A 13,710-nucleotide genomic window follows, 5' to 3' on the forward strand; every position below is an offset into this window, starting at 1 on the left:
TATCACTAATTAATTGTAATACTCAGTCTCTTTATGATAACGATTTAGTTTTTATTGGTACTTAATTACTAGATAATGCGACGAAAAATTACATTAAACTTTCCAATTGCATTGCTGAATGCTGATAATGAAAAAAATCTTGCTCAGCTATCTTTGACTCAGCAATAACACTAGTTAATACTACATCTTTGAGCCTGCACATAAGTGAGTACTGTTTGGTGGCAGTAAATGATACTAACAAAGTGCTGGTTGGTACTTATGTTATTAGCTACCAAGAAAACTATCGTTTACAAATACCTATGCACCTAGTTACATCTGTATTGTTTTTTATATGGACCACTGGAAGGTTTTTAGAAAAATGAAAATTATACTTGCGCAATAAAGCCTTCAACGTGTTTGTTTTATACGAAAAAAAAATACGCCTAAAGTTCCGAAAGGTGTTATTATTTTTAGATTCTCCTAAATAGTTATATACGTAAAGAAATGGTTAGATACAACAGTAATGAACACAGTTGCGAATTTATTTTTCTTGTGGTATATACAACGTCTAGATATAATTCGAATCGGAATATAGAATAAATGTAAGCAACAAATTCTTGCTGTTAAAATAAGGTAAAATATATACCTATACTTGTAAAAGATCAAAAGGTCGGATTATTTCAAAGGTAACTGATTATCCAGGTATACTTACTTACCTACTTGTATCAAAACATGTATACCATCATTGACGTATATACCATCATTTGATAGCCGAAAATCATGGTAATTAAAAAATCAACACAAACATAGGACACAAAGACATAATGTCTAAAAGATCAAACGAAAACTTACATTGTAATAGTTTTTTACTTAAATACCTGAGTTCCCTTTACTCTTTGTTATCTTTCCAGTAAATGGCTTATTGTTAATATTTCAAAGGTGCAAGAAAAAACCAAATGGATAAGATAAAATAGCCCAGGATACATTTTAATTGTTTCCTATCGCAAAATGAAGGGAAAAGGTGCAAAAACTAACACTTTTACAACAACTGTCGTTTAGTACTAGGAAATCATGAATCGAAGTTGTTTATGATGTAACAGATTAGCACTTTTAATGGAAGGTCATTGAATCATTCAGCCTTAACAATGAGTAGTAAATAATTTTATTGTTTGAACCATCAATGGACATTTTATTATTTACATTTCGTGTGTCCATCTTTGTTTTATTTTTTTCAACTTAGTAGGAGTAACTGCGGGTCATTGCCATCTACAATAATAAACATGTGACGTAGAATATAAAATCGTTGAATAAATCTCATGGAAAGTTTTAGACGAATACATTTTTATACGAATATCGGCGAAGGTCTGACATAATTACAAATACACTAAGTTGATTACGCTATAATATATGCTTATCATATGGTTGGTACCACTCTTGTAAATAGCAATCTAGAGTGATGAAGAAGCCTATTTTGCCGATATATTGACCATATAGCAATTTTACTAATATTTAATAAACGCGACTGTGAATCAGAAACACCAATTGATGTTGGTGTGACCACCGCGTTGCTCTGTTCCTCAAAAGTCCGAGCATTAACGAAAAATGTCACAGAAAAATCAATTCAGATTATATTTTTTTAAATTGTAGATAATCGCAACCATCCTAGCATGGGATCAAAACTTGTATTGAATTAAAACTTTCTCATGGTTCACAACCTACAACTTAAATCACAAGAAAAAATAAACGTTATAAATTGAATGCAACCGGCGCGTAATCCAAGCAAGGAGGTGCATTGTTGCACCGGGCCTGCAGTGGCAGCTGTGAGGGCCCCTGAGAAAGGACCCCTAAGAAAGGGCACTCACAATGCGCCGGGTCAATGTCGGAATGAAAAAATTCGCAGCGCAAATCTTGACGGAAACGGCGGGGTGTGTGAACCGGTGAGAAATAAATGTGGAGGAAAAAGAATTATATTAATAGTATTTACCATTGTTATGAGGTAATTACCTGAAATTAAAGTATACGTATAGACGGCATTTTTGATGTTTAGGTGCGTGAAACGCCTGTACTATATTAAGGAATAATCAAACTGGATATATCATGTAATATAAACGAAAATATATTACATGATATATCCAGTGCCTGCCTCTAACTGCCTACCAGGCTTTCTTGAATAAACGCGCGAAGTGTGTGTGTTATCTAGTGTTAAATTTCTTCACCTCTAGACATTATGTACCTTTTATAATTAACAAGAAGCCTTTCGTTTGTAGGTTTGAAAAACATGTTAGTATGATATATCGTAAAAAAATTGTTAATTTTTACATTCGTAACAAGAAAAGAAAAATATGGTCAAATATAAAAAGTAAACTATTTAAAAAAAACGTGCAATTTAAAATACATTTTCTAGTCCAATGTAAAGAAATAGTACTAGGACAACATAAAACAACAGATCACGTAAAAACACGCTCGTTCAATGACTTACACACGGTCACAATGCATGCTGACACGGCATTTCCGAAGCGGGAAAACCACGGAACTCCGTGAATACCTATGTTATTTGGCTGGGCGGAATTAGCGCAAAGTTCAACGACCTCGCCAGCTGCCACCGAGGTCCCGGCTAGGGTCCCGGACCCTTTTACCGAACCACCCTTAACGGTTAGCGAGTTTGAAGATTTTGTCACTTGTATGAAGATTAGTATTCAGTTAGTTTCTTATGCGAATTACAGTTATGTATGCTGAAGTATTGTACGCATTACCTACCACTTAAATATATTTTTTTCCATATTTTTTAGTTTTTTTGTCGTGGTACACTTCTAATTGTACGTTATGAAAATACTAGTGTTTGTAAAGAATATTATGATCCTAAGCAATGCTGTTACCTTAGTACAAATTCAATCCAATCTTTACATTTTGTATGTCAATTAATTACAGTTTTATAATTCTTGTTGTAATTAGAACTAAAAATATTTCAATCATAGGATTTTTTGTTTTTTACATTTAAAGATTGTAAAAGACATCTTACAGTGCCTAGAATGCAATATTTTTTTATTCCTAATTTATGAATAACACCACTAATTCCTTCAAATATGGGTAAAATGTACGCTTAAGAGGCCATTACCACCGCTTCAACATTACCCGGGAGGTGTCACTGTGGGAGGCATTGTTTATCGGCTTGCCTTCTATTCATCGCCAAAACAAGGTTTATATTAAAAGAAATTCTATTTCGGGACTGCGTTTAACATCTCTGACAAATTATTTTTAAAAATATCGTGTTGTTTTAATATTTAGCTGGTGCCTGAGGCTTTGCTGTGTGAAATAGTTGTGCCAGGATAAAATTCTGCCTATTTTCCTGAGATAAAAAATAGCCTATATGCCCATGGTCTGAAGTTGCTTTTCATACCAAATTTAATCAAAATTAGTTTTTTAGTGTTTGAGTTTATCGTGTTCAGACATATAGATGTGGCGGGAGATTTTGTTTTATAATATGTAGAGATTGATTAACGATAAAACTTATGTAATATAGTTAGTAATTCGTGTGATGAACTACATTTTATTACAAAGGTGTACCCTACAATTCTTACCTTGAGTCGGAATAACTAGACTAGTTATGGTTCTATCTTTAATATCCTTTAATAGATTATGTTTATACGATATTCCTTATTGGTGAAAATAAACAAATTGATGGAAGCTACTCACCCATACTCCATAAGAGAGAGCTATAATAATGAGATACAATTAATCACAATAAACATTTAATAAAATCATACAAAATGCAAGAAAATTATTTTCATACGTAAGCTCTCGTTTTATACCTTAAAGCAATGTATAATTAACATAATAAAAATATATTGTCTATTAAAAATTATCTCTTATTGCCGTTTTCAATAATGGATGCCAATCTCAATCTTCAATCCGACTCCGTGAGTGAACCAATCGAAATTAATGATTTGTAAGCATGTAAAAAAAACTTCGTTCTCATTGATAATTTTTTGAAATAGATCGAAAAAATCGATTGGTTTTTTTTTATTAAAAAGGCGGTTAGGCGACTACGAAGTACCTAAATAATAAAGTTTGTATTCGATTATTCCATTTTACTACAGAACTAAAACATAGAAGCGGCAACGTATATCATACTTCCATCATATTGCAAATACATACCAAATGCCTAGATAAAAACTTTATCATATCTATAAAACGACAATCCATCAAATAAACAGGAAGTAGTACAACGGAAACCATTCGCGATACTCGAAATCGATTGTTCCCTTCGCATCCGTTTTATCTGGAGACTGAGAGGCACAAAACTTGCATCTGCCGTCCCCTCAAGCAGCTGACGGATGAAAAAATCAGTACCTGCTTTCATTGTTGTCGCTTCATACTTATTCTTAAACTTGAGTACTTGGTAAGGGTGACTGTGGTGGGAGCGGGATATTTCCCATGTTAGTAGCGTCTGATTGGGTATGTATCTGTATTATTACCGATTGTCATTTGTGTTATGTGTTAAGTCTCATATTTCGTGTAGAGAATCGTGTTTTTTTTTTAAGATTTTGCTTCATTATTATAGTCGTAGTGTTAAGTCTGCTGGAAAACCTAATAAATAAATAAAAATAAAATAAAATAGAATCATTTAATCAAGCAGCAGTAAATAATTTTTTTTCAAACATTAACTCAACTGAAGCGAATATTCGCAGAATTGATTGTTCTAAAATAACAACGACATCATAACTTTTATTTAATTTATTTATTTATAAACAAAAAAAAAATCTTCAACTATATTAATTAATAAAAATCCCACATGTTCCCCGACATTTCTCACCGGCTGGTCACACGACCGGTCGACATTGAACATTGAACTGCAAGCAGGTACAAAGGACGGGCTCGCAGCATTTATTCTCACTACATTACGCATAATAGAACCTACAGACAGACGTAAAAACTCATACAGAGAGTATTACAAAGAGCTACGGACAAAGCTTTATCTAGGAGGGACTTATTTAAAGACCCTTCAGAGACATATTTAGTAGTTATGCTTTTTTAAAGTCTGTTTATATTCTCTTGTTTATCGATCATCGCTTTGGCAGAGGTCTAAAGCGCGATCAAAGCTAGGCAATTATATTTCAATTTAAAACACTTAGTTACCAGGAATTAACCGATATGACGTTAACCGCCTTCTCATATGGGACGGAAATAAGTTCGACGAACCGTGATACTAATTACGCCTCAGTCTATCCCTTCGGTGGTCACGCGTGAGCTTATATACTCTTATGTGTCGTCGTGTTTGGTATCCGAGTGTATCGTGTTTGGTATCTAATTTGGCGATTAATGTAAACCCCTGCATAGTGACTCTTTTAAAAACGCGTTTTGAGCTCGGTTGATGTAATTAATATATTTTTTTAAGATTTACAAAGCTAGTAAGGATCATAAATATAGTTTTTGTTTATATAATATGATTGCCTTAGTATCGGAGACGTTTTGCGTACGCGACACGCAGAGATCTCAGGTTCAAATTCCAGGTCCATTTCTATTGAACTTTTCCTCTTCGAGTCTGGAACTGTGCTCGGTAAATGACACTTATAATTCTTCCTACTCTTGAAAAGGGATAAAGGTGTGATGTTTTCATGACGATGGAGGTCGAGCTTCTTATTAAATAACATGCCTATCCTTAAGCGGCGATAGCCTAGTTGGGTTGGATCGGACTGCCGAGACGAATGTTCACAGGTTCAAATCCCAAAGGCACACTTGACTTTTCTAAAAAATGATGTGTGTATTGTTTGCGAATTATCGCTTGCTCTAACGGGAAAGGAAAACATCGTGAGGAAGCCTGAATACTCGAGAAGTTCTGTATAGGAATTTAGAGAGTGTGTGAAGTCTACCAATCCGCACTAGGCGAGCGTGGCCTAAGGGCTAAGGCCTAATCCATCTCTGTAGTAGAGGAGCCCCGTGCCCAACAGTGGGACAGGATATAATACGGGACTGATATTATTATGTCTATCCTTACAGTCAACACTTCAGATATTCTGAATAGTGCTGGAGTGTTTACTACGCCTTCAGAACAATCGAGTTCTAATTATAACATTCTTAGTATTGCGAAGGCGTAGTAATCGATAACAAACTTAACTCCAACTCATCTCTATCCTTAAAGGGCTGCGGGTTTATGCGCTCCTAGTAGTTGAGATACATTAACCATTTTTTTTTACTGCAGTCACTTGGATGGCGGTACTGGTTATAAGAGCTACAACTCCTTTTCTTCTTTCCTCTCTGATGAAAACTGAAAACGTTTTCGAACTAACGGTAGAATAATAATTTAAGGAATCTAAATTATGTATAAGTTTTATGGGTAAAAATAAATTATCTTATGTACAATGGTGTCAAAAATAAATGTCAACTAACGTCGGTCGCTAGCATTACGTCGACCTGTATTACCAGGGGCCTTATTCTCTATCCCTCACGTTATTTTGACAGTGCGTAACAAGCACGTAACACAACCCATCATGTTTAGGACTATAGAAATTTGACTTACAGAATACCATTCCACACACATTTCTCGAAGATAACATGACACGGCCGCGTTACGCGTTTACACTATCATACAGAATAAGGGCCCTGAGGTCTTTTTTAAGACAGTGTATACAACTAACACGGCTGTGTTACGTTATATTCGTGAAACCGTGGAATGGTATTCTGTATGTCAATTTCTGTTTCAAACACGATGCGGTGCGTGCCATAGAGAGCAAGGCCCCAGGAGCCTTATTCTCTATCCCGCACGTTATTTTAACAGTGTGTAACAAGCACGTAACACAACGCATCATGTTTAGGACTATAGAAATTTGGCTTACAGAATACCATTCCACGCACATTTCTCGAAGATAACATGACACGGCCGCGTTACGCGTTTACACTATCATACAGAGTAAAGGCCCAGTTGTATATAGTTTGATCCCAGGACAAGTTTAGCCGATTTTTTATGCCATATATTGGGCCAGCGTAGACTAATGGAGGCTATGCCGTTGAGAAGCAGTTACGCCCCAACGTCCTTTAGTTATAGGTACATACCTTCAAAGTAGATAAACAAATTCAAAACTTGTAAGCACTTCTAGATATTGACTTCAATGGAAATAATCTTGTTTCTTTATCTGAAATAAGGTAAATCCTTTGAAGTTTATTTTAGTGAATAAAAATGATCGTTGACAAGGATAAAAAGTTTAATGATTTGTAATTATGCTATTTTTGGGGTTGACTGTACACCGAAAATTATGTACAATGAACACAACAGGGTGAATATACTCCTATATATAATATAGGAATTAATATAATTAAAGGATTGGTATTGAATTATAACTACGTAACAAAAAGGAATGCTAACTTATACTAACAAAGCCATTTTCATTTGTCATTAATTTGCCTAAATTATTGATAGAATTTGTAACTATGTCTAGCCTGAGGAAACAATTAATTAATTTTAAACGTGGCAGATCGTTTTAATTATAAAATATCATTATTTCGTAGTTCTGACTGATTAACAACAGAATTTATGTCATTGTTGTTTAGGAACTGTTCATAAGTGCGAAAATAACACTAAAATCTTCAGACAGTTTTCTAATAAAGCTATACTATAGAACACTTTAGATGTTAAACAATATAAAACAATATAATGTTGAACAATAGAAATCCACTAGTTTCAGTTTGGCGCGAAAATACCCGAAGAAAATAGGGAAAGGTTCACAAAAAGAAGTTTGAAATATCGAGAGCCGCCCTTTATTTCAGCCCGGGCAATAACCCTTGGTGACCTAGTTTCAAGCAACTGTTTATAATCATCTATATCGCTTTAGGAATAAGAACGTGTTTTGCATAGCAGTTGCATTGGAAACTAAATATCTTTAGGGAAGTCGGTTGTTGTGATCAAAATATTCATAACATTGGTGGATAGTAAGACGGATTTACGATAAGTGATGTATTTATTTATTTCTTATAAGTAATATTACTTGTATTTGAAGTATAAACAGAAGATTTAGTTGTGTTGATAATAGTATAGTGTTTCTAAAGAACAAGTCGACAACATCTATGTAACACTACGCCTTTATCCAGCGGGGGTAGATTTCTATACACTGTAATTCAGTATTGTAACGTTTTATCTATTTATAGGTTTAACATTAGACTACGAAAAAAATATCAGTTGACCTCCTCGTACCCTCATTCAGTCATACAAAATATAATATTATACCCAAAGTTTCTATCAAGGTGCATATTTTAAAAACATACCCGAACAAACAAATTGGGTCTCGTTCGCCCAACAGGTACATAATCATTTTATGTATAAGTTTCTGCTGAATGTTTTACGATGAACCTACAATTATTTAGTATCTACATTTATATGAAACTGCTACAGACAAGTTTTATTAAATAAATATTTAAATTAAAATATAATGAAAATATTGCTTCCATTACCTACATTACATTGAATTAACAAACTATTCCATTCAAAACAGGGAAAATAAGATGACTTACTTTGTACTGATCTGGACAGCAGTGGTGTAAGGTGATTTTTTCAAAAGGAAAAACGACACAACATAATAGGTATAGGATGTAACATGCGTAAATGTGGTTCGCAAATCATTCCAATGATAATAACATTTTACATAAATTACGAAAGGAAGCCGGTAGAAATCGAGTTATATGGACCCTTCACAACTGCTAGACAGTAGTACCCCAGTGGCGAAGAGTGCAAATTTTCAATAGATAACCCGAGACAAAAAGCTTTGCCTTAGTTACCATATCGCGTCTAATACAAGAACTAAGCCAAACGTAAATAAACCTAAAAGGGAAGCCGGTAGGAATCAGGTTGTTTGGACGCTTCGCCACTGGTACCCAGCATCTGAAATTTTAGCCTCTCCTGAATATTTGAACAAACAGCGCAATATTCGATACACCAGTAAAAAAATATCAAACAATAAATATAGAGAAGAAAGTGAAGACGTCGATGTATTACTTGTGTATATCTGTTATTTTCACAGCAAGTCTCTTATGTCATTAAAATGAGAATTGACGGCGGAAATCCATTTAGTATCAAAAGCAACATAGTTGTGTTATTGGTTGATCATAACATGCAAATTATTGTATGTATTACCATGATGACCAAACACTGTAAGGTGAAACATTGTTGATACGTTGTTGTCAGAAAAGGGGCAACGCGGGTGTGATTTTGTGGCGTTAGGTTAGACGATAAACTCATAATTGATGTTCTACGTTCGTAACAATAAGGCGCAGTGGTGAAGGGTCCATATAATCCGATTTCCCTTTAGGTAGAATTTTATTATCATCAGAACAATTTGCAGACCGCATTCCAGCCCCGGATCTAGGGGGGGGGGGGGCAAGCCAGGGCCCGTGCCCCGGGCGGCGAATTTAGAGAGCGGCAAATTCAAACTTGACAGACGAATACACATCTCATCATTAACGCCACTTTGACTACTGAGACATCCAGTATATAAATAAATGAATAAAAATAAAAAAGCCTTTTATTTCTTGCTAAAAAAAGTTACAATTGAAAATATTAATTACAATTACAATTTTATCTGAATATAAACATCACAGGAATTCATTATTTATTGTGTTATATAATCATTTTATGTGTACATCCAGTATATAACACACATAAATTATTTCCCGCGGAGCGCGAAATGATGATGTTGATGACAAAAGTAAAAATTATAGATGGTTAGGGGCGGCATTATCCAACTTTGCCCCACCTTAAAAATTCAAGATCCGGGGCAGACCGCATTCATACATATTAGTATATAAATATCGGCTTACCGTTTGGTAAATTTTACTTTTCGCCACTGGTAATGCGTACACAATCTGCATATAATAAATACGGACGACAAAAATATTTTTTCTTTTTTAATTTATTAGCACATGAATTAATAAAGCAGTAAATTTTTCGCCAATAACCACGTGTATGTCCAGCCTTGACCTGTCTTCCGGTCACATTTAACCATCGCCGGAAATAGCTAAAAACCACAGAGCTGTTTTACCCACTAATAAATAACTTGTTTGTTGATAGCAAGGATTTCGAGGTGTCGTAATATCGGTTTTAGGTTGAGTTCTGGAATTGATTCCATCAAGCAGTTCCGTTGGTTATTGTAAGGTGCTTTAGAGAAAAGGTTTGATCGATATGTAGTATTATTTTGAAAATAAGATACCTATTTGTGCTGGTGGGATATATATCCGCCCGGATAGCGACCACCGCACACAAGGTGTTAAAACCCGCCATATTGGCTCACGTAATTTTCGCGTTCCGATATCAGCCTGTGTATATCCAGTTCCAACATGCCGGCATAATTGTGTCGACTGAAGGGAATCATCTTTCGTCAGTCGAAATTCTATTGGACCCCACTCCAATAACCATTAAGTGTAGATGGTCACTTTGTCGTAACCGTTTAAAAACCTAATCCTATAACAGATAAACTGTTCTCTCTCTTTTATTTGCTATCGCTAATTTTATTTTATGCCGCTCCAGGTTTAGTCGATTGGATTTCATCTTATCCCATGTTAACGGTGATGTGCGTGCATTAGCTTATATAACTATTGTGACTATGTACAAGAAAGACTTGGAAAAAAATACAAAAGAAGTACTGAACAATTGATGACAAAAAGCCCGGAGTTTCTTTCTGCCTTTCTTCTTCGGGTAGTCATCACTTAGGTAGCTAGTGAAAGGCTGGTAGGTTAGCTAGGTTAGGGCTCATGTCCTCGCCGGTGAGGATCGCGACGCGTTACCCTTCTATTTCCCCCTACTTGCCAGCCCGAGCTGGTTACTTCGGTTTGTACCTTGTCTTTTGTATAAACTTTATCCCTAATTTAAAATCTCCATAGTTATATAAGTAATTTTAATAGTTGTATAGAAATAATAATTATTCTTATTCTTTGTTTTGACGTATCATAAGTGCAACTTTGTTCGCCTACGTGATAAATAAAGTATTTTATTATTTTTTTATTATTTTTTTAAACACAATTTCGCCCATATTATAAAACTAGCTACCATCAGTATTTTCAATTGCCGAACCGCAATCTTCTACGGAATAGTAAAAGGTGACTATTTCTTTTTCACACTTATAAATCGCGTTATAAAACTAAACATAGATTATGTTTATTTCATAATTATGATTAGACATAGAAGGGACGAAAACAAAGGGCCGCCTGGACAGGCATCACAGCGTTGTACATTTTTGCCGCCAAGCAGCAGTCCGTTATCTCTGTCTGATTGACTAGTATGTATATGCGATCCTAACTTTCTTATCGAAGCCAAAAGCCTCCTATGGGTTTATTTACCATGTATTTTTATGAATATGTGTTCGGATGATTTTATATATAACAAATTGTTGTTATCACTGCTTCCCATGAACATGTTTATTTATAATTGAATATTTACCATCAGGTGAACCCAATTTTCATTTGACCCTAGAACATAAAAAAAACTCGTGATTGACTCAATCAGTATTAACTGAAAAAAAAAACACAATGTCGCAGTATTTACTTAAAGATTATTGGCAAGGAGATTCTACTTCCCATCTTCAATGAAACAAATAACATACTTAGCACTATTTTTAAATTTCCTATTACCGATAAGTATTTAGGACAGATATCGTTTTCGTAGTCTCCAATACTATTTCTGCGTTACTCATTTGACCCGGAAGGTAAGGTCGTTCCCAGAATTTCGCCGTCGCCTTTGACTGATAACGCGCCGCGATAAGCGCTCCAACTGCAGGCGCCGCTTCAAATTCGTCTAACTCACGTTACTCATTGTTTTCGACACTGATGACCTATGCTCTACACTCGGTGTCGTTTTAACGTAATTGCTAATTAATAAAGTTTGTAGGTATTTGATAATGGAAATATTGACGGAGTTATTAATTAACCAAAGTCGACGCTTGATTTTCAAAGATCGTGCTCGTACTATTTATAAATGTTAATTAGACCTACATAATATTTGATTATGTTAGGTACGTGCCAGTAATCGCTGCGAGTGTTACAGTATGTGTTATTTGTAAATAAATCATAATAATTTTTACGGCAGCCGTTATCGCCACTAGCCAACGTGCGCCGTAAAACGTGAGCCCGAAATAATTACCTGGCGAGTGGCGAGCCCACTCACACGCTCAAGTGCGGCTCAGACGCCGCGCCGCGACCGCGCTCACTCGCGCGGTTCAGGGCGGGCGGAAGCTGCGACGCATCCCGCCCTGGCTGCAGTCACCCCGCCGGCACGCCGCGGCACCCCGCCCCGCTCCGCCGCCCGCACCGCCGCACCCCGCCGGCACTCCGCCGCCGCCGCCGTCCCGCGCGCCGCCACCCCGCCGCGCTGCGCGCAAAGCGCGTGCGCTCGCCGGCCGGCAACTCAGTTCATCGCCGCGACGCGCGACGGGCACACGTGCGTTTCACATGACAAAGCGCGGCGTTTGAAACGATCGAACGCACCCACCAATTTTTTTATTACTAGTGACAGAGAGGGAGACCTCTCTTTAGCCGACAAAATTGCTTCCCAAGTGGAAATGCCGACGAGCCTGTTCGGTGATCTCGGAGGCGGCGGTGGCGGACTGGTGGAAGACCAGCGCGCGTTCCAACTCGCGCTGGAGCTGAGCATGCTGAGCCTCGGGGAGAGCCTGCCGGCGACCAACCCGCTGGCGAGCCCGCTGGGATTCGCGCCGCCACCGGACGACCGCGCCAAGAAATCGCAGAACATGACCGAGTGTGTGCCGGTGCCCTCCTCGGAGCACGTCGCAGAGATCGTCGGACGACAAGGTACGCCCAGCGTCAGCCCCGAGCCGGCAGGCGGTCCGCCGCGCCTCGCACTGTGTCGCCGTCTAGAGGTTATGCGGTGTCGTCGCTCGGGCGAGCGGCGCCACCCTTATGTAAGGGCGCACGTGCCGCGGCTCCTTGGTTTTAGGTTATGTTCGATCAGAGCAAATCCCAGCGGTGTCTGCTCGCTCGCCGCTGTCGGTCTCTAGTCTTCTGCTATGTGTATTACTATATTGTTTATTTACTGCGGTGTTGGTGTAGTCGCGGTCGGTGCGGCCGTGCCGTAGTCCGTAGCGGTTGTAGACGCGTAGTCCTACGGCCGTAGTCAGTGGTGACCGCGCCACCGCCGCTGGAGCGCCGTCACCAGCGACCACCCACCCTTGCTCGTGCTCCACGCACGCGTACCATTTGCTAAACTCTTCATACCTAACTGTTTTGCACGATAAGTATGGCATGTCGCACAAGCTATTTTTTCTACGTACCCACTTATTTTTTTTAAACGAAAAAAATCCTATTTATTCAAATTTTGCCATGATCGTGGAATATTTTCGTGTCATATATAGAAATAATGAAGTTTTCTTAAGTATTGTGTTGGCGTTAATTATCGTCGTATTTATCAACAGCGCTAGTCGCGATAATAAAACTTTCATACAGTGAGCTTAGGAGCCCGAGCTCTGTTTTATCTCGTCTGGAGGTAAACAGGACAGGCCCTTAATTGCGTTATTACATCGAGATTGCCTTCGCTTCTATCTGCGGTTTCATTTGCACTAATCTCGTTTATTTTCAATTAAAATCGTCGACCAAACTTATTTGCCAGGAGGTATTTGAAGGTAGATTTTTTTATTAAAATTTAAATATATATTACAACCTACATAATCGTGTGTGGTTACTTTTAAGACTATTAAAATCGAATCATCTGCCCGCCAGCACTCATTTCTCCGATTTCAC

The 13,710-nt window shown here is 37.4% G+C and overlaps 1 protein-coding gene across 1 annotated transcript; it reads left to right on the plus strand.

Moving 5' to 3' along the window:
* Positions 1–12,059: 12,059 nt before the first annotated feature.
* On the plus strand, positions 12,060–12,971 carry LOC119192499 (the record flags this gene model as incomplete). The annotated part of the gene is made up of 1 exon (XM_037446313.1): positions 12,060–12,971. A coding segment is annotated over one exon (912 nt), but the record flags the coding sequence as incomplete, so codon positions are not given.
* Positions 12,972–13,710: the final 739 nt, after the last annotated feature.

Source organism: Manduca sexta, unplaced genomic scaffold, assembly GCF_014839805.1.
Source record: "Manduca sexta isolate Smith_Timp_Sample1 unplaced genomic scaffold, JHU_Msex_v1.0 HiC_scaffold_2846, whole genome shotgun sequence".
NCBI lineage: Eukaryota > Metazoa > Arthropoda > Insecta > Lepidoptera > Sphingidae > Manduca > Manduca sexta.